The 21,413-nt window shown below is 42.1% G+C and overlaps 1 protein-coding gene across 1 annotated transcript in view; it reads left to right on the top strand.

Moving 5' to 3' along the window:
• LOC131977805 (desmoplakin-B) overlaps nucleotides 1-21,413 on the top strand; it is a 37,542-nt gene that overhangs the window by 9,636 nt on the left and 6,493 nt on the right. The window contains exons 6-26 of the mRNA XM_059341248.1: nucleotides 516-575; nucleotides 675-842; nucleotides 1,152-1,256; nucleotides 1,357-1,452; nucleotides 3,327-3,452; nucleotides 3,539-3,691; nucleotides 4,472-4,626; nucleotides 4,730-4,856; nucleotides 5,735-5,925; nucleotides 7,853-8,093; nucleotides 8,193-8,371; nucleotides 9,346-9,484; nucleotides 9,761-9,954; nucleotides 11,253-11,415; nucleotides 11,507-11,590; nucleotides 11,666-11,773; nucleotides 11,967-12,065; nucleotides 12,322-13,673; nucleotides 15,144-15,618; nucleotides 16,800-17,306; nucleotides 17,419-17,424. Of these exons, the coding sequence (XP_059197231.1) occupies nucleotides 516-575; nucleotides 675-842; nucleotides 1,152-1,256; nucleotides 1,357-1,452; nucleotides 3,327-3,452; nucleotides 3,539-3,691; nucleotides 4,472-4,626; nucleotides 4,730-4,856; nucleotides 5,735-5,925; nucleotides 7,853-8,093; nucleotides 8,193-8,371; nucleotides 9,346-9,484; nucleotides 9,761-9,954; nucleotides 11,253-11,415; nucleotides 11,507-11,590; nucleotides 11,666-11,773; nucleotides 11,967-12,065; nucleotides 12,322-13,673; nucleotides 15,144-15,618; nucleotides 16,800-17,306; nucleotides 17,419-17,424 (4,728 nt within the window). The remainder of the gene's footprint in view (nucleotides 1-515; nucleotides 576-674; nucleotides 843-1,151; nucleotides 1,257-1,356; nucleotides 1,453-3,326; nucleotides 3,453-3,538; nucleotides 3,692-4,471; nucleotides 4,627-4,729; nucleotides 4,857-5,734; nucleotides 5,926-7,852; nucleotides 8,094-8,192; nucleotides 8,372-9,345; nucleotides 9,485-9,760; nucleotides 9,955-11,252; nucleotides 11,416-11,506; nucleotides 11,591-11,665; nucleotides 11,774-11,966; nucleotides 12,066-12,321; nucleotides 13,674-15,143; nucleotides 15,619-16,799; nucleotides 17,307-17,418; nucleotides 17,425-21,413) is intronic.

Here is a 21,413-nt window from a genome sequence, read left to right as displayed (position 1 = left end):
TAAAAGATTAAAGATATAAGATTTCTTTTAGCCTCAAAATCAGCTTTTTGTGAGACCCCTTGACCAGGGGCAGAGGTGGGATTTTTGAACTGGGGGGACGAAGCTGTCAGCAAATGATTTCAACTCAATAAGTAATTTTTCGGGACACTATGAATCTGGGGGGGACATATCCCCCCGCCCCTAGTGCCATCTGCGTGCATGCCCCTGACTAGTAAAAGCAGACATCTTTCACACTCCTTAAGCTATTTTAAATTCTTAAAGGTGTCTTTTTCTAACTTTTTTTATTTAACCTTTATTTAACCAGGGACTATTGAGATTACATAACATACAGACCTTAAACACGTCATGAGAAACATGTGCATGTTGTGGAACTGGCCTCAATAACTCTTAGTTTGGATTTAAAAGTGCTCAAAGAAACAAAGTCAGTTCATTTCCATTCTTTCTGGCGCATATTCCATGCATAAGGTGCAGAAAGAAAAAAAAATTCTAACTGAGGTTGATTTTTTTCCCCTCAGGTGAGGAAAGGAGACAAGGGGAATCTTCATCTTCTGGAACAGGAATGGGACAGTCTGCAGGTGAGAGGAAAAACAGTATACTACAACCGCTGCTGTGTGTTTTCAGGTAAATTATTGTAAAACGAAACACGCTCTCTCTCTCTCTCTCTCGCTGTATAGCAAATGTCGTTCGGTCGTACCGAGCAGCTGAATGACCTCAAGCGGCTCATTCAGGATATGTCCAAAGAGATCATGTGGGTGAACGACAGGGAGGAGGAGGAGCTGGTGTTTGACTGGGGAGACAAGAACATCGACCAGTACATCCCACGGAAGCAGGAGAGCTACTCGGTTAGTGGAACCATTTAGATCAAAAGTTCAGTGAGAACCATGAGAGAATTGGGTTAATTTTGATGCCAGAAATCTGTGTTTAAAAAGAGCGTCTTTCTCCTCGCTTAACATTCTTGGCAAACCTGTGAGTCTAAATTACACTAATGCCTTTTTATGAAGTTAATCTGCATCTCATGAGGGAGCAATCTGTGATACATTATATTTTTGGCAGCTGCAGTCAGTCACCCACTTAGAGTGCAGTGTTCCTCCAGCTGCATCCTGATGTTTTCTGTGTCCCCTGTGATTACTGAACCTCTCTTCATGTAACAGCAACTGATGAGCGCCCTGGAGGACAAAGAGAAGGACTTGAATAAACTGAAAACCAAAGTGGATACCGCCCTGAAGAACAGCCATCCTGCTTCAGACAAGATTCAGGTGTGTACCAATACTCATTGTTTACATGCATTTACTGTATATGTGTGCAAGTCGGTGCGTTATCTTTTATTCCTCTTCTTTTTTTGTCTGGGTTTTTCAGGCTTACCAGGACACTCTGCAGACTCAGTGGAGTTGGTTGCTTCAAATCACCAAGTGCATTCATGTTCATCTGAAGGAGAATGCAGCTTACAGCCAGGTAAGATGAAAAAACAACAACTTTAAAACACTGCTTTAATCCTCTTAAAATTAAATAAAACCATCTATTGTATAAAGGAACTAAAACCAGCTATTATCATTCAAATTTGAACTTTCCAACGCCCCTTAAATGGATCATAGGTTATGAAAGTCCTGACAAAGATAGTGGAGCATTTAGCAGTTAAAGAGACTGATATTTCCCTGGTGGCGACCAAAACTAGAGGTAAAAGAAGAGTTAAAAAAAAAACAAGTTCAGCTGATAATTAAATTTCACACAAATTGGAAGTTGAGTTACATATCACATAATAGAAAATAAATAAAAAGTGTTAATCGTCCTTCTACAGAATACAATGAACTTAGATGCACTACAAGAAAAACCCCATTACAACAAAACATCTTCAGCAAAAAACATTTACAACCAGAATAACAGTTTCCAGATAATAATTAAAATTAATAAATACTGTGTCATTTTGCATTACAATAATGGTATTTATTGCACTTGATTAAATACAATGATTGCACCAGCATAAATGTAATTATTGAAAAAGATCCAGTAGGTTTTCCCTCAAAAGAGCCTCAAAAGGAGACAAACAATGCTGCAATGCTACAGTGCTACAATATTCATGGTTCGATCTTGGCTGCTCACCTTCGTTTAAAGTCATACCTCTCTCTCCATGTTTCCTGTTACAGTCCACACTTTCTGTTGAATGAAGGGAAAATTGTGACAAATGAACAAACAAAAAAAGTCTTAAAAATGTAATTGTAAGCTAGTTTCAGCCAGATATTTACACACCTCTGCTTTATGCCACTATTTCTTTTTTCCATGTTTCCATGTGATGATCAAACATTTTAGTAGACTCCTAACTTGAAAACACACATAAAAACACAATGGGTGGACTTTTACATTTTCCAACAAGTTAATTTTTGCAATCTGCATTAAAACAATTCTGCAGCTGGAAACATATATGTTTGTTCTTCCTTTTGATTACCTTAGGGCAGGGGTGTCAAACTCTGCCCGCGGGCCAAATTTGGCCCGCAGTGTAATTCTATTTGGCCCGCGAGGCAATACCAAATTATTATCTTATTATTGTACTATAAAAGCTGACCCGCCGGTATTATACGACGCATTTACAGATAATACTACAAATCCCACAATGCCCTGCTGTTGTTTTGGCGCGTCAATCAGGACAGGACCCAGAAACGCTCCTCTGTGACAGTCGTCATAGCAACCTCAAGCTAGAGCTGTCTCCGAGCTACCCCTTCCCAAAAATGGCGAAAAGAAAGGCAGAATTTATTAACCTGTTGAAAAAGTTTATTTTGATATTTAAATCAGAAGGATGCAAATAGAAAAGAGGCATACGATTTTTATTTATTTTTCATTTAATAAATGAATGACATTGATGTGTTTTTTATTTGAAATTTGATTTTGCATGTCTGCACTATTTAGTTATATATTGTATGTTTATAGATTGCTGGTTCCATATTTAATGTTAAAGCAAAACATGTTTGGTATATATTAAAAGGTTTATTTGTTCAATGTTGGCCTGCGATTTTATTCAAGTTTTAAATTTTGGCCCATTGTGTATTTGAGTTTGACACCCCTGCCTTAGGGGTACCACATTATTATTTACAGTCTACATTAACACTGTCATCACCCCAAACCAGTCTTAAAATATCTATTTTTATGCATATGACACACTCCTTTGCTGTTTGATACAGGCCCTCTTCTTTGCCTCCCTAAAGGCTTATATTGTATTTCATGAAAGTGCAATAATTTTTTTCTGATAAGAAATAAGATAAGATTCATTTTTCCACTAAATAACATTGTGGAAGCCGTAAAAATGTGTTCCTAACTATCCTTTTTATATATCTTAGTTCTTCAAAGAGGCCAATGAGACGTACAGCATCCTGCAGAAGGAACATGAGACGGTCCGTAGGAAGTTCACCTGCGACAAGGACACTTCACTGGAAAACCTGTTGGAGCTCCTCAGGGGACTGGAGGTACAACAGCTTTTTTTTTTATTTATTTATTTTTTATTTTATACAGCATTATTATAGTTACTGATCTTGTTTTGTTTAATCTCCAGAGGGAAAAAGAGAAGATTAAGGAAAACAAGAGGCAGGTCAACCATCTGGTCAGCCAGTCAAAGAACATTGTGAGGCTGAAGCCCAGAAACCCTGAAGAGAAGAGCAGCAGCCCCATCATCGTCAAGGCTCTGTGTGACTTCAAACAAGACCAGGTCAGTTTTTTGTACATCAAACAACATATACACGGTATTGGTAATAAATTCAGATTCATGTTATAATATAATCTTGAAGGATATTGTTATTCAACCTTATTTTCACCAAAGAAAGGCACATTTTTGAAGGAAAGTTGCAAAAGCTGCACGAATCATCACAGTCAGAAAATGAAAAAAAGACAAGAAAAGTAGGATTTTTTCTGACGTTCCTTGCATGAATCATGTGGTACGAATGCTTCTATCAGGAAAAGTAACAAAATCTAACCCTAAAATAGTAACATTTTATCATAATCACTTCAAAATGCACCAAAAATAAACCATTTGCACTAACCAGAAAACATTAAATTCTGTGCTTGTCAATGCAAAAGGGAAGCCATAAATAACTCCACTGTGACCAACAATTACGTGACAAAAATGTAGTGAAACTTGAACTGAACTGCAGGCTGTTTACACAGAGCAGGGAGGAGAGGACAAGAGAGGTTATAAACCCTTTCTTCCAACACTCGTGACACACTTATTATACCTGGGCAGAAGTATTTTTTTGAGTTCACCCTATTTCAAGCCATGATTGTACTGTTTCTCTGCAGTAAAATAATGAGGCCACAGTGAGTAAAATGTTACAGGATTAAAAAAAAAACAACACTCCGAGCTTGGAGTTCAGAGGGTTAAATTAAATTTCACTTGTTTTTCAATCTTTAAAACTTAAACCAAATTCTATACTACTAATCATTGTATTTAAATTTATTGACTGACAAAATTCATTTTTATTGGGCTCCACAGAAGGTGATCTGTAAGGACAATGAGGCGATCCTGAAAGACAACAATCAGCGCAGTAAGTGGGAGGTTACAGGCCCCGGAGGACTGGACATGTCGGTGCCCTCTGTGTGCCTGATCGTACCACCTCCGAACCCACTCTGCGTCAGTCTGGCCAGCAAGTAAGATGCAGAAAAAGTTTGTTTTGCCCCGAGATGAAGACACAAAAAAAAACCCTGTTGTTGTGTTATAACAGTTTAAATTGTGTCTCTGTGTCGTGCAAAGGAATGAACAGTACTATGAGGCCATCCTGTCCATCTGGAGTCAGCTCTACATCAACGTCAAGAGTCTGATCGCTTGGCAGTACTGTATGATTGATATCAAAAAGATCAACTCCCTCACCATGACCATGGCAAGTGATGAACAAACAAACAAACAAATTCATAAAGTTTGAGCATTAGAGGGCTTTAACCCTTTGATGCACAACATATTGACACCCCTTCTAATGCACAACATGGGTCAAAAATGACCTGCATTCATTCCCCATGTTATTTAATGCTTACTGTGTGTTTCTGTGCTCTAACTTTTGATATGAACTTATTTTATGATTGAATATTCCAAGTATTCTTTAAATATCTTGTTTTTGATAACAACAGATCATTATTTCTATTTTGCCTCTCATACTTTATGAAGAAAAAACGTTTTTGTATTATTACATAGCTAACTACTTGGCTAAGTAGCTTGCTAAGCTAACTACATAGCCAAGAAGTTAGCTAAGTAGTTAGCTTAGCACGCTACTTAGCTAAATACTTAGCCAAAAAGTTAGCTAAGTAGTTAGCTTAGCAAGCTACTTAGCTAAATACTTAGCCAAGAAGTTAGCTAAGTATTTAGCTTAGCAAGCTACTTGGCTAAATACTTAGCCAAGAAGTTAGCTAAGTTGTTAGCTTAGCAACTACTTAGCTATAAAATTGGATATGGGTCATTTTTGACCCATGTTGTGCATTAGAAGAGTAGTGACACAAAAAGGGATTTTATTTTAAAAAAATAAAGGAAAACATGAAATTAGGATGTATGTTGATCAAAAACAAACTAATTGAGGATAACCTGGAATACTGAATGATGAAAATAATTTACTGCAAAGATATAGAACATTAAAAACTCTGTCGGGTCACTTTAGACCCATGTTGTGCATCAAAGGGTTAAGTTGACTGCATTTGCTGACCTTTTGGTTTTTGATGTTATTTGAGTGAAACATAATGTTTGTTTGTGTGTGTGTGTGTGTGTGTTCAGCTCTCCCAAATGCGTCCTGAGGAGTACCGACAGCTTATCAAGAGCCTGGAGACTCGCTACGAGGAGTTCAGACTGACGAGCAACGGCTCCCAGATGTTTACTGACGAGGACAAGAGGAGCATCGAGAACCAGTTCACCGGAGCCCAGACCCACTATGACCAGATGGTGGTGCAGCTGCCTACTTACAGTCAGTATTACAAAAAACATATATAATCCTCACACTCCTCTGCATGAAGACAAATCAATTAATGTAAATAAACTTATAGGTAAAAACATATAATTTTATTATAATAAGAGAAAGATGTTTCAATAAAAAGCAGCACAAGATGACTATAACTATAATTTCATCCACAAATCACTACAAACTTTGTATTTATGCATTCTTGCATTATTGGCACAGACATTCGATTATTTTGGTCAGTCAATACTGATTTCATTATTACATAATAAACTATGCCTTTAATATACTGGAAATTCATATGAATGATTTACACGTGTTCCTTCCCTTTATCACCAATGTTGCCCAATTTCTTCATCTTTATTTTTTAGAAAAAAACAAGTTTAAAAGCTTGAATGTTTGCATCAGCATTAAATATTTGAGAAGAAAATCAGAAATGTTAAAAATGCCATATCTTTCATTGCAAATAAACCCTTAACAAATTCCTCAATCTCCATAGAAAACAGAGAACCTGCTCTATGTTCTGAACCTAATATTTCAGCATAAAGTCCAATAATAATACAAATATGTTGTTTTAACATGAGATAAGAAAAAAAAAGCAGACAAGCATACAGTATTAAAAAATGAATCTTATTCCAGGGCTATCAATACAATAAAATCGCACAAATTGCTGTGTTTAATCGCAATTTGTCGTAATAATGGACATTGGCCCTCATTTATCAAACGAGCGTACGACAGAAAGTGGGCGTAAGGTGGTCGTACGATCATTTCCACAAGGCTCGGCATTTATCAATTTGGACGTGAGCGGTCAGTACGATCAGATCTCACGTCTGCTCTCAGTTCGTTTGTTCTGTTGCAGTTGTTGGACATCAGAGTTTCACTTTCTGCCTCTGAGAAATTCCTCTTCTTTTGGAATTAAAACTTACTTTTAAACATTGTTTACCTCCTTCAACCAAAAGGCTGTTAAAACTTTTAAGTCTGGGCTCCAAATGTAAAATATTCACTGAACTTGTTTATATATATATATATTTTAGGGGGGAAAAATCCCCTTTTTGGCCGTATTGCGTCCTTCTGTGTTGTAAACTCTCGAGACGAGCCTTCTGAATCGGGTATATATTATATATATATTATATATATTAGGGCGCGGTATTTAAATGACGCTTGTTTCGAGCTGCCACATTTATCAACAGCCGATCAGTCTTACGCTGTGATTGGAGAGATACGATCGTTTGATAAATCACACGAGAACCCTGTCGTGAGACGAAATATACGCTCAGATCTGCGCTTTTTTTGCGCTCGTTTGATAAATGAGGGCCATTGTCTGTAAAGCAGAGACTTGAGGATACCCGTATAACCACTGAGACCATTTCCATTCAGATTTCCATTCAGATTTCTTTTAAAAATGTCTGCCAGTTTTTTTCTAGTATCTTTACTTTATCTGTTAAACTTTGCCCACTACAATCTGGAACTTAATTCTCAAATGAATTGCAAAAATAACCGTGTTAATTATAATTAATTATATTTCTGCTCACAGTTGCTCAGCAGGGCCATATAGAAATTCAGCATGTTGCGCAGCCACAGCAGTTCTTCATAATACAGCAGCAAGATGACATGGAGATCAGGAGGATTGAAGAGGAAAACATGAGGCGTGCAGAGGAGGCCAGGATGCGTGAGGAGGAGGCCAGGAGGCTTGAGGAAGAAAGGAGACGTGCAGAGGCCAGGAGGCTTGAAGACGAAAGGAGGCGTGCAGAGGAGGCCAGGAGGCTTGAAGACGAAAGGAGGCGTGCAGAGGAGGCCAGGAGGCTTGAAGACGAAAGGAGGCGTGCAGAGGAGGCCAGGAGGCTTGAAGACGAAAGGAGGCGTGCAGAGGAGGCCAGGAGGCTTGAAGACGAAAGGAGGCGTGCAGAGGAGGCCAGTAGGCTTGAAGAAGAAAGACGCAGAACGGAGGTAAAGAAAGTGAAAGTAAAAGTGGTCAAGACGGAGCCGTTGAAGAAGGCGAAGGTATCCTCAACCTCCTCTTCCTTCTCCTCCTCCTCCTCCTCATCCTCCCGCAGCTTATCTGAGCTGCATGCCCTCAGACTCAGGCTGGAGGCTGCAGAGGGCTCGCTGAGTCAGCATGTTCACATCTGCCTGGGAGACGACGGTATCCAAGACTGCGGCCTCAAAATCACTCAGTTAGAGGTAGACACAAGAAAAACGAAAAGAAAAGTATTAAAAAACTAAACTTATTCCAGATACTTCCTCATTGCAACACGTTCATTTGTGTATGTTTTTGTGCAGACGGTGCAGCGTGACATCGACCTGATGCGCGAAGAGTACTTACGTCTGAGGGATCACATCTTGAAGGAACTGGGGGGCATGAATGACGCAGATAAAGCCCAGTTCCTCCGTAGTGAGATTGACATCATCAACGAGAGACTGGGTGGTTTGGAGAGCGTCTCATCATCTTACCTGAAGCGGTAACTTCTGTTTTGAAAGCTTTGATTGTTCACAAAGTCTCATTTGGGATAAAGATCTTTTTAGCAACAAAGAACTGAGATTAAATTTCATGAAAACAAAATCATATCAAAGATGAACGCAGATTAAAACTGAGTTCTCAAGGACTACTCTTAAATCCCGGAAATCTAGAGCTCAGGTAGTTGACGTCACCCAATCACTCAAAATCAAAACACCGCCATATTGGCAGGAAAGCAATTGCCTTGCAAATGACTGACTTCTTGAAATCAACATTGGTGCCGTTCATTTTGCCAATATGGTGGTGTAAACAAAACAAGTCATGTGATGCCCGGAGCTCTGATCATAGGGAAAGAGGAAAAATAAAAAATAAAAACTAAGAGAAAACACTTCAGTATTGCTTTGTAATTACAGTCAGCTGTGACTTTTAGACTGTGAGATTTTTAGAAATCATCAGGTTTTTTTAACAGTGTTTCACTAGACCTTTGCGAGAGAGTTAGGTAGACAATTATAGAGTAAAATTTAGTAACATTTACCCACCCAAGTAGCAACAAGACAGCAGTCTTTCAACACTACTTTGGATTGATGTTGTAGATTCAACTCTACACAAAATAGTTAAAATCATCCCTAAGACTCTTGTCATTTTCCTTTATATCACAATATAGTAAGAGGTGGAAAACTCACTTTTCCTAATTTTATATGGATCCGATATGAGTTTAAATTTTCTGATACCCGCTGCATGCAGGTTTATCCAATGTCTTTTCTTTCTTTTCCAAATGTATATAGATTTATCAGAATGTGCCCAACATTTAATTATGCATCATAATCGTGACATAACTGAAAACAACCTGAAAGCACCCTCTTGTAAACTTTACTTTACCCGACTGTAGCTACTGATCTCACATACGTCAACAAATTAAATGCATTCCGTCACGTTTTCCTGGAATGACTTTCTCCATCATTCATCCATCTCCATCAGGCTGCAGGCTCTGAGGGACATGCTGGCAAGCGTGGCTCAAGCTGAAGACATAGTGAAAGTTCATGAAGCCAGGCTGACAGAGAAAGAGACCACCTCTCTGTCGCCCAGTGAAGTGGAGGACTACATGTTGACCCTGAAGGTAACTATTTTGCTTTTATTACAGAAATCATTGCAAGATAATGGAGTTTCAGTTCATGTTTTATTTTTGATTGAACAAGTAAGTAGTCCAGCCTTTTTTCTTGCACCACTCTTGTCTCTTTCCTGGCAGACCGGGGCAGAATACCAGTGCATATTATTGCTCAGTGGTCACCCATCACTTTAGACAAGAATAACTGTTGTGAGAAAGCTTGAGAGTCTCACTTTGTTGCAATGATTCACATTTGACTGGTGTTTCTTGTGTGTTTCTAATGTTTAGAACATCAAAGCAGAGCTGGATCAAAAGAGGTCAGTTCTGGCCTCCATGGAGGCGGCGTTGGCCAACGCCAGCCACTGGAACAGCCAGGTGGGTGGGCAGTTCCACAGGTGTGACATAATGCTGTCCAAATACAACGACCAGGTGAACCTGCTGTCGGACCGCTGGAGACGAATCGAAGGGCAGATTGACACCAGGTATGTTTCTCTCGCTCTCTCTTTTTGTGTCTATTTTGCAAGCTGAAATAAATCAATACGTCATTAAGTGTGCCAGAAAGATATTGTAGGCTTCAATGAATGGATTAAGATGGCAACATTTATTTTTCTATTTAAATTTGCTCCCTTTTTTCAATATAACTTTTTAATGATTCCCCAAATTATTTAGTTAATAATAATAATAATTGTACAGTAACAATACTAGTGTCACGAACCTGTTTTATATATTCAACTCAATAAACTTAAACATCAATCCATTTATTTTTTATTAAATTCAATTTATTTTTAAATGCATTTATTCATTTTTAAATTTAGTTATTTATTAGTTATTTTCCTGTTTTTTTTTCTTCATTTTTTCCATTTTCCTTCCGATTTATTGCCCCAAACTTATTGCCACAAATTTATTTTTGCATTCATTTTTTTAACAACATTTCTTCATTAATTACATTACATTACATGTCATTTAGCAGACGCTAAATTACTTCTTCATCTTGCAATTGTGCCATCCACTTTTTGCCTTTTGGTTGATTGACATCAGAAGGAAGCAAATAAAAAAAAAAAAATCAATTTATGTTAAATTTGATCAATTAATTAATGCCACATTTATCCTTAATATTATTTTTTTGGTACAATTAATGACATTCAGCCCATGTTTTCAACAACTGACTATAACACCAAAACTGAGAAACTTCAGTATCTCTTTATTCTATAAATATTCAAGTGAAAACCGTCAGATTTCGGTTTGCTGATTGAGTAAAAGAATTTTAAGGCTGCACCTTGAGAACCTGCGGGAGCATGTGAGGGTTTTTCCCCCTCACTTTTTATGTTATTATTGATCTGCAGTCTATAATGAAAATAACCATTTATTACACACCTTGACACAACACAACCCTTTTATAGCATTGTACGTCAGATTAGAGTTAGTTTTTTTCATTTTTATTTTTTTATCCCACGATTTTGTAACCCATTTATATCATGATCCTGGGCGCCACCTTGTCCCTGTCGGCCTGGGGAGAGCCCTGAACTGGACTCATGCTTCCTCCGAGACATGAGGAGTTAGCAGACCGCTTCTTATCACCTGACAGGGGGAGTTTCCCCGGTAGGACGTAGCGCGTAGAAGGATCATGTTATTCCCACTGGTTCCTCTACCTCCCATCAGGCGCCCCGAATCGAACCCAGGACCTTCTAGCTGTGAGGCGAGAGCGCTACCAACTGCGCCACCGTGCCCCTAGATTAGAGTTAGTTTTGTGATTTTTCTTTTTGTTATCTTTCTCGCTCAGACTCCAGGACTTGGAGGTGTATCAGCCGCAGCTGCAGCACTACAAGCAAACCAGCACCTCCCTGATTGACTGGATTGGTGACACACGGAAGAAACAAGACACCATGCAGGCCACCAAGATAGAGAGCATCCAAGAACTGTCAGACCACATCAACAACCAGAAGGTCTCCTGCTCAGGCCTTAACTGCTATTTATTAACTTTCTCACTGTGTTTTTTATTTTGTCTGACATCTTTTATATCATTCTCTCCTCAAGTCCCTGAACTCAGAAATCAAAGCGAAGAGGGAGACAGTCGACAATGTGCTGAGGGAAAATGAGACCTGTGTGAATTCTATCAAGGTACAGACGCCTGCATAACATACAAACTTCAAACTCATGAAAATACTTAATTTCATGACCATGTTTGTTTTGCAGGACTACGAAACAGACCTGGCCTCTTACACCTCGGGTTTAGAGACTTTACTCAACATCCCTCTCAAACGTACAATGCTGAAGTCTCCGTCGATGGATCTGAATCTGGAAGTAATTAAACCAAACTAGAAAAATTACCTCTGATTTAAACACTGAAGCAACTTTTAGGCACCCACTAGTATCTGAAAATGTTTTCCCCTTATTGTTAATTTATGTTAAAGGAGGGAATATTGACATTTAAATGTCTAAATGAAGTTAAGTGTCTTTATGTCTAAATTAATGCATAAATATGACTTTGTTTCAGGCTACACAGCTGCAAACCCGTTACATGGAGCTGCTCGCACACTCTGGTGACTACTACAAATTCCTGGGAGAGCTGCAGAAAAACATGGAACAGCTCAAGGTATGGATATTTTGAAGTTCTTTGAATATTTGTTCTTGCTTTATATTTTTTTAAGCAAATTGTTGATTTTGCTGTGTCTTACTGAATAGTTTTGCTTTCTGAAGAAGAATAAAAATTTTGCAGTTTGGCACATTTACTCGATAAAGATTAAAAAGATTAAGAAGATTAAATTAACCTAAATTAGATGCCGTGTTTTTAATTGATTACATTTTATTACATTTTCCCTGCAATCATCTTCGCTTTGTCTTGTTTTCAGATTCGTAACACCAGGATTGACCTGTTAGAGGAAGAACTTCGGCTTCTGAGGGAGAGCATGCAAGAGCGCAATGCCAAAAACAAATCCCTGGAAGACGCTGTTGCCCGTTTCAAGCTGGAGTTGTCCACTGCGCAGGACCAGCTGCTGACGATGGAGGAGGTGAAGTCAAGCACTGCGCTGCAGAACAGTGCAGCCATGGACACCGTGGACAAGACTCAGAGCCAGCTGTCAGACCTCAGTGATGAGGTGGGACGTCTCAACTACTTGCTTGATGAAGAAAAGAGGAAGAGGAGGCTGGCAGAGGAGCGCTACACCACGCAGCAGGAAGAGTACGACTTGGTGCTGAAGAAGAGGCAGAAGGAGCTGGAGACGGTCAGCAGGTCGAAGATGGAGGTGGAGAAAAGTGAGGCCACTAAGGACCACGAGCTCGAACAGCTGCGGCGGCAGCTGGCTGAGATGGCAGCAAGGATCAAGGAGCTACAGAAGGAGTTGTCAAAGGTAAGGAGCCAATGCAGTATGGAGATCAATAACATAAAGCTCAGCTACGAATCCCAGCTCCAAGTCAGCCACACAGACATCCAGAGGCTGGCAGCCCAAAGGGAGGAGGACACATCTGATCTCCAGCTGCAGTATGACAGGATGGAGGCAGAGAGGAGGAATCTGGAGGACGAGCTCAGGAGGCTCAGGATGTCCATGAGCCAGACAGAGGAACAACTGAATAGAGCAGAAGAAGAAGCCTACAGTCAGCGTGCCATCATCACAGAGGAAGGGCGCCGGAGGAGAGAACTGGAAAGTCAGGTGGAGGTGCTGATCAGGCAGAGAGGCGAGGAAGGCAACAGGTTTGAAGAGGATCTGGCTGAAGTCATGAAGAGTCTGCAGGAAAAGAGTGAGGAGCTGACTTATATTACACACAGCCTGGAGGAGGAGACTCGCAGGAGGAGAACTATAGAGGAAGGGAAGGATGTTCTCGAACAAAGTCTTGCCCAGATGCAGGTGAAGCTAACCAGTTCATCAAAGACTGCAAACCAGCTTGGGGATTGCAAGGAGGAGCTTCAGAAGATGCGTTTGGAGCTGGACAGGGAGAGCAGGGAGCGAAGCAGAATAGAAGAGAACATGAGCAGGTTACAGGGTCGCATGAATGACCTCCTGGAAGTGAGAGATGGGCTGGAGAGCCAAGTGCAGAATCTGAGGAAGGCTAACCAAGAAGAGGTATCAAAAAGAAAGCAGGTAGAAAAAGAGCTAGAAAACACCACCAGGGCCATTACAGAGTACAGCACCACTGTCACCGCTCTACGCCAGACCCAAGAACATGCCAGCATGTCAGAAAAGAGAGGAGGAGAAGAGCGTCTTAGGTTGCAGGAGGAGCTGGAGAGAGAGAATAGAGAGCGACGTGTAATAGAAGAGAACATGAGCAGGTTACAGGGACGCATGGAGGAACTGCAGGACGCGAGAGTTGGGCTGGAGAGCCAAGTGGAGAACCTCAAGAAGGCTAACCAAGAGGAAATGTCAAGGAGGAGACAGGTAGAAAAGGAGCTGGAAAAGACCACAATGGCAATAAAAGAGTACAGCACCACTGTCACCGCTCTACGTCAGAGCCAAGAACATGCCAGCATGTCAGAAAAGAGAGGAGGAGAAGAGCGTCTTAGGTTGCAGGAGGAGCTGGAGAGAGAGAATAGAGAGCGACGTGTAATAGAAGAGAAGATGAGCAGGTTACAGGGACACATGGAGGAACTTCAGGGTGCCAGAGTTGGGCTGGAGAGCCAAGTGGAGAACCTCAGGAAAGCTAACCAAGAGGAAATGTCAAGGAGAAGACAGGTAGAAAAAGAGCTGGAAAAGACCACAATGACAATAAAAGAATACAGCACCACTGTCACCGCTTTACGCCAGAGCCAAGAACAAGCCAGCATGTCAGAAAAGAGAGGAGGAGAAGAGCGTCTTAGGTTGCAGGAGGAGCTGGAGAGGGAGAACAGGGAGCGGAGCATTATAGAAAAGAACATGACCAGTTTACAGGGACAAATGAAAGAACTTCAGGATGCGAGAGTTGGGCTGGAGAGCAAAGTGGAGAACCTCAAGAAGGCTAACCAAGAAGAGTTGTCGAGAAGAAGACAGGTAGAAAAAGAGCTGGAAAAGACCACCATGGCCATGACAGAGTACAGCACCACTGTCACTGCTTTACGCCAGAGCCAAGAACATGCCAGCATGTCAGAAAAAAAAGGAGGAGAAGAGCGTCTTAGGTTGCAGAAGGAGCTGGAGAGGGAGAGCAGGGAGCGGAGCATTATAGAAAAGAACATGACCAGTTTACAGGGACAAATGAAAGAACTTCAGGATGCGAGAGTTGGGCTGGAGAGCAAAGTGGAGAACCTCAAGAAGGCTAACCAAGAGGAGTTGTCGAGAAGAAGACAGGTAGAAAAAGAGCTGGAAAAGACCACCATGGCCATGACAGAGTACAGCACCACCGTCACTGCTTTACGCCAGAGCCAAGAACATGCCAGCATGTCAGAAAAAAAAGGAGGAGAAGAGCGTCTTAGGTTGCAGAAGGAGCTGGAGAGGGAGAGCAGGGAGCGGAGCATTATAGAAAAGAACATGACCAACTTACAGGGACGCATGAAGGAACTTCAGGATGCAAGAGTTGGGCTGGAGAGCCAAGTGAAGGACCTGAAGATGGCTAACCAAGAGGAGATTTCCAAAAGAAGGCAGGTAGAGAAAGAGCTTGAAAACACCACCATGGCCATGACAGAGTGCAGCAGCACCATCACCGCTCTACGCAAAAGCCAAGAACAAGCCAGCATGTCAGAAAAGAGAGGCGGAGAGGAGCGACTTAGGTTGCAGGAGGAGCTGGAGAAAAGCTTGAAACAAAATAAAACCTCTGCAGAGCGCACGTCACAGCTGAGCGCTGAGATGAAGGCCCTGCAGCAGCAAATGCTCCAGGAGCAGGCCAGAGTGAAAGAGGCAAACCTCAGGAATGAGAGCCTGTATAAGACCATAGAGGAGAAGAGTAAGGCACTGAATGAGTGGTCTGTGGAGCTTGAAAGGCTGAAGGAGATGACAGAAACCCAGACTAAAGAGAGGCTGAGGATGGAGGAGGAACTGAGGGCAACACGACAAGATAAAGAGGAACTCCTGCGATCCCAACAGGGACGTGATGATGAGCTCTCCTCCCAGATTACCGCCCTGGAGCTGCAGCTGAAGGCCAGTGAACGCAGCAGTGTAGATTGCCGCAGCCTGGTATCAGAGCTCTCCTCAGAGAGGGACAAACTCAAGCTGGAGACTGAGCAAATACAAAAGCAGGCCATCGAGGTACATGGAAGTTTGGCACTTAGTCCTGGACTACTCTTATCTTTCCAAATCAGAGTCCTTATTCGGATCAGTCAAGTAGATATTAGTGTCTATAGCAAAACTTTTGCTTGCATGCTGAAGCAGCTTTAGTTCCCAGTAGATGCCTCCTGGTAACTCTGATTTGAACACATATGACTATGTGTTTAAATAAGCTTGCATGTCAATCTTTGCCTCTCTGCCTGCCATGTTCAATCCTGTGCTTTTTTGCTTTCCCTGCCAATTCCCTGTTTTTGTTTATTGTTTAATTGTAGCATGTTGATGGTAACACATTTTGCAAACTTGTAGAACCAGTATAAGTAGTCGTCTTATTTTTTTATTTAAGTTGCCAGAACCAATGTAATGTCGAAGTAGTTTGTCTTCAGGATTGGGAAGGTAAATCTCACAATAAAAATCCATAAATTAAATTAATTAAATTAAATTAAAATATTTTCAGCATTTTCTACTGGATAATGACTACTAGAATGCCATTCATTATATACTATTGCTTCCCAGTCTTGCAAGACATTGTCTCTGTTTTCATGTTTCTCTGAATGGAATTGGTCTGCACAATATATTGATAATTTACCAAAGCGAATTATATTCTGGCGGGACACACATACTTGCCATTTGTGTTTTTTGACTATATTTGTATTGATAACAGTTCATGTTGAATTTGAATACATTTCGCATTGTGGCATTTTTTTTGGTTTAGTCTATTTTGTCACATTTTTAAATTAATACAGATGCCGAAAAAAAATCACGAGCTACAGCAAGAACAGAAACATTAAATCTGTTGTTTTTAATTAAGCTGTGATCCAAAATATTGGAACTGCTTTCAGTATTCTGCTTTTAAAAAATTAATAGAGCAAGTATGTGCAAGTATGCTGTCCTCCCTGATAGTTTAAAAAGTTGACCTTTGAGGTTAACAATCATTACAAATTTAGAAGTGTAGTCATGTAGTTAATTTTGATAGGAGCATGATCATTTCTGATTTAATTTTTATGTAGCTCCAAACCTGTCATTGTAGTTTGCTTGTATACTGTGATGTAAAATGGAAAAAAGAAATGTACAGTTCTTGATATACAGTTTATCAATATATTTTTAAATTGACTAATTGTCCCTCTTCTCTTTCTCTGCCTCTTCCCACTCTTTTTTTTCCACAGACAACAGCCACAATGCAGTCTCTTCAGTCCCAGTACTCTGAGATTGTGAGTGAGAGAGATGATCTTCTGCTCAAACTGCAATTGTCACAAAAGGACAGAGATCGCTGTCAAAGACTGGAGGAGGAACTCAGTCGCATTAAATTGTCCCAAGACTCTGATCTTCGCAATAAGCAACGTCTACAGGAGGAATATGAGAGGATGAAGAGGGATTCAAGTTACTGGAAGGACCAGTGTGATAACAAGCAGAGTACAATTAGGCAGTATGACTCGGACAAGGAACGTCTGGAAAGGGAAAAGAACTCTTTGAAAAATGAGATAGAGAGGCTGATGAGGGAACTCAGAGAGCTTGAAGAGACGTATAAAAGCAAGCTGTCAGCATTGCAAAAAGAGGCGCAAGAGATGAGTGTTGTCAGAAAAACCATGGAAACTGAGTTGTCAAGAGCTAGAGAGCCTCCAACCTTGGATCCATCCACTTTGGTTTTTGATGGAGTCCGTAAGCCAGTCACAGCAGACCAGTTGCTTGACTGTGGTGTTTTGGACAAACCAACATTCAGCCAGCTTGTGAAAGGGCAGAAGACTGTCCCTGATGTGTCTGTTGACAAAAAAGTGAGTCTTAAAGGAACAGGTCCAATAGCTGGGGTGGTAATTGGAGGTCCTAAAGGTCCAGGGTCTACGAGTGGACCCCTAACCAAAATGACTTTCACCGAAGCCAAGAAAGAAAATCTGCTGCCACCAGATAGCGTTGACTTGCTACTGGATGCTCAGGCTGCCACAGGCCACATAATTGACCCCAGAACTAATCAGAAATTGACAGTTGAAGAAGCATGTGATCAAGGTGTGGTTGATGAAGAGGACAGAGACAGGTTGCTAGCTGCAGAAGCTGCAGCTGTAGGATATCGTGGTCCCGGCAGTAGCAAACCCCTTTCAGTATTTCAGGCGATGGAGAAAGGAATGATTGACAAGGACACAACACTGCGTCTGCTACAAGCCCAAGAGTCTGTTGGGGGCATTCTTGATCCCGTACTCAGTGTGTTCCTTCCCAAAGACACAGCCATTGAGCGTGATCTAATTAATGATAGCGTATGTCGTGCTCTGAATAAGAGACCTGAGCTCTACCTGGACCCAGAAAGTGAGGAGGGTGTAACCTACATGTCAATGAAGAGGAAATGTAAGGTAGAGCCACACACAGGCCTTCTGCTTCTCCCTATTCCTGAGAAGGTAGACCCCTCCAAACTTGTCTTTGACGGTGTTCGGAAACCTGTCACAGCCAAGCAGCTGCTTGATTGTGCTGTCCTGGACAAGCCAACATTTAAAGATCTAGAAAGGGGAAAGAAAACTGTCCCAGAAGTATCTGAAGACAAAAATGTTAATCTTAAGGGAACTGGGCCCATTGCTGGGGTTTTAGTTGGAAGTAAGGGCAAAATGTCTTTGACAGAAGCCAAGAAGCAAATGCTTCTGCCTGACGATAGTGCAGATTTGCTATTGGAAGCCCAGGCTGCCACAGGCCACATAATTGACCCTAAAGCTAATCAGAAGCTGACCGTAGAAGAGGCATGTGCCAAAGGGGTGGTGGACATTAGGGATCGAGACAAATTATTGGCAGCAGAGGCTGCGGCTGTGGGATACAAGGATTCAAGTTCAGCCAAGCCCCTTTCAGTGTTTGAGGCTATGAAGAAGGATCTAATTGACAAGAAGACTGGAGTACGTCTACTGCAGGCTCAGGAGGCTGTGGGAGGCATTCTAGATCCAAATCTTAGTGTGTTTCTACCCAAAGATACAGCCATCAAGCGTAAACTTTTGGATGAAAACCTCCGTCAAGCTCTAAAACAGAGTCCTGAGTGTTACCTAGACCCAGAAACTGAGCGTGATGCCAGCTATGGAGCATTGAAGAAAAGATGCAAGACAGAGCCTCACACAGGTCTGCTACTTTTGCCAATCACTGAGAAATTAGACCCTTCCAAACTGATCTTTGATGGTGTTCGTAAGCCAGTTACAGCAAAGGGGTTGCTCGATTGTGGGGTCCTGGACAAACAAACATTTAACCAACTAATGAAGGGCGAGAAGACTGTCCCTGAGGTGTCTGAGGAAAAGAAGGTCCCTCTGAAGGGGATGGGATCAATTGCTGGCGTCGCAGCTGGACCATTAGGGAAAATGGCTCTTGCAGAAGCCAAAAAACAGATGCTCATGACCCCAGAAAGTGCTGATTTGCTACTTGATGCCCAGGCTGCCACAGGCCACATCATTGATCCCACAAACAATCAGAAGCTGACAGTAGAGGAAGCTTGTGCCAGAGGAGTGGTGGACAATAGGGATCGAGATAGACTGTTAGCAGCAGAAGCTGCTGCTGTGGGCTACCGAGATCCAAGCACAGGAAAGCCTCTTTCAGTTTTTGAGGCAATGAAGAAGGGATTGGTTGACAGGAAAACTGCACTACGTCTGCTGCAGGCCCAGGAGTCTGCTGGGGGAATTCTAGATCCAATTCTCAGTGTGTTCCTCCCCAAAGATACAGCTATAAAGCGGAACCTTTTGGATGAAGACCTCAATTATGCTCTAAACCAGAGGCCCACGTGTTACCTTGATCCAGACACAGAGCGCAATGTCAGCTATGAGACTTTAAAGAAGAAAAGCAAAACAGAATCTCACACTGGCCTGACACTTCTGCCCATTACTGAGAGGAAAGACCCTTCCAAACTGATGTTTGATGGAATCCGCAAGCCAGTCTCAGCACAGGAGTTGTTTGAATGTGGAGTCCTTGACAAGCCAACCTTTGACCAACTGGTGAAAGGGGAGAAAACTGTCCCTGCTGTGTCTACAGAAAAGATGGTCTACCTAAAGGGAACTGGACCCATTGCTGGGGTGGTAGCAGGACGTTCAGGGAAAATGTCTATGACAGAAGCCAAGAAGCAGATGATCATGCCCCCAGATAGTGCAGACTTACTACTTGAAGCCCAGGCTGCCACAGGCCACATCATTGACCCCACAGCTAATCAGAAACTGACAGTAGATGAGGCATGTGCCAAGGGAGTGGTTGATATTAGGGACCGAGACAGATTATTGGCAGCAGAGGCCGCTGCTGTGGGCTACAAAGATCGCAGTGCAGCCAAGCCTCTTTCAGTGTTTGAGGCCATGAAGAAAGGACTAATTGACAGGAAGACTGGACTACGCCTGCTGCAGGCCCAGGAGTCTGCTGGGGGCATTGTAGATCCAAATCTCAGTGTGTTCCTCCCCAAAGATACAGCTATAAAGCGTAACCTTTTGGATGAGGAACTCAGTCGTGCTCTAAACCAGAGTCCAGAGTGTTACCTTGATCCTGACACTGAGCGTGAAACCAGCTATGATACTTTAAAGAAGAGAAGCAAGAAGGAGTCTCACACAGGCCTTGTAATTCTGCCAGTTACTGAGAGGAAAGACCCTTCCAAACTCGTGTTTGATGGGATCCGAAAGCCAGTCTCTGCACAGGAGTTGTTTGAATGTGGAGTCCTTGACAAGCCAACATTTGATCAACTGGTGAAAGGGGAGAAAACTGTCCCAGCTGTGTCTAAGGAAAAGATGGTCTACCTAAAGGGGACTGGACCCATTGCTGCAGTGGGAGCTGGACCTCAAGGAAAAATGTCTTTGTCAGAAGCCAAGAAGCAGATGATCGTGCCTCCAGATAGTGCAGATTTACTACTAGAAGCGCAGGCTGCCACTGGCCACATCATTGACCCCACAAACAATCAGAAGCTGACAGTAGAAGAGGCCTGTTCCAGAGGAGTGGTTGATATTAGGGATCGAGACAAATTATTGGCGGCAGAGGCTGCTGCTGTGGGCTACAAGGATCGCAGTGCAGCCAAGCCTCTTTCAGTGTTTGAGGCCATGAAGAAAGGACTAATTGACAGGAAGACTGGACTACGGCTGCTGCAGGCCCAGGAGTCTGCTGGGGGCATTGTAGATCCTGATCTGAGTGTCTTCCTCCCCAAAGATACAGCTATAAAGCGTAACCTTTTGGATGAGGATCTCAGTCGTGCTCTAAACCAGAGTCCAGAGTGTTACCTTGATCCTGACACTGAGCGTGAGACCAGCTATGGGACATTAAAGAAGAGAAGCAAGAGGGAGTCTCACACAGGCCTGATAATTCTACCAGTTACTGAGAGAAAAGACCCTTCCAAACTCGTGTTTGATGGAATCCGCAAGCCAGTCTCCGCACAGGAGTTGTTTGAATGTGGAGTCCTTGACAAGCCAACATTTGATCAACTGGTGAAAGGGGAGAAAACTGTCCCGGCTGTGTCTAAGGAAAAGATGGTCTACCTAAAGGGGACTGGACCCATTGCTGCAGTGGGAGCTGGACCTCAAGGAAAAATGTCTTTGTCAGAAGCTAAGAAGCAGATGATCATTCCCCCAGATAGTGCAGATTTACTACTACAAGCCCAGGCTGCCACCGGCCACATAATTGACCCAACAACCAATCAGAAGCTGACAGTAGAAGAGGCCTGTTCCAGAGGAGTGGTTGATATTCGGGATCGAGACAAATTATTGGCGGCAGAGGCCGCTGCTGTGGGCTACAAGGATCGCAGTGCAGCCAAGCCTCTTTCAGTGTTTGAGGCCATGAAGAAAGGACTAATTGACAGGAAGACT

The sequence above is a fragment of the Centropristis striata genome, chromosome 9 (assembly GCF_030273125.1).
Source record: "Centropristis striata isolate RG_2023a ecotype Rhode Island chromosome 9, C.striata_1.0, whole genome shotgun sequence".
Taxonomy (NCBI): domain Eukaryota; kingdom Metazoa; phylum Chordata; class Actinopteri; order Perciformes; family Serranidae; genus Centropristis; species Centropristis striata.
This window is presented reverse-complemented; position numbering and strand designations above follow the sequence as displayed.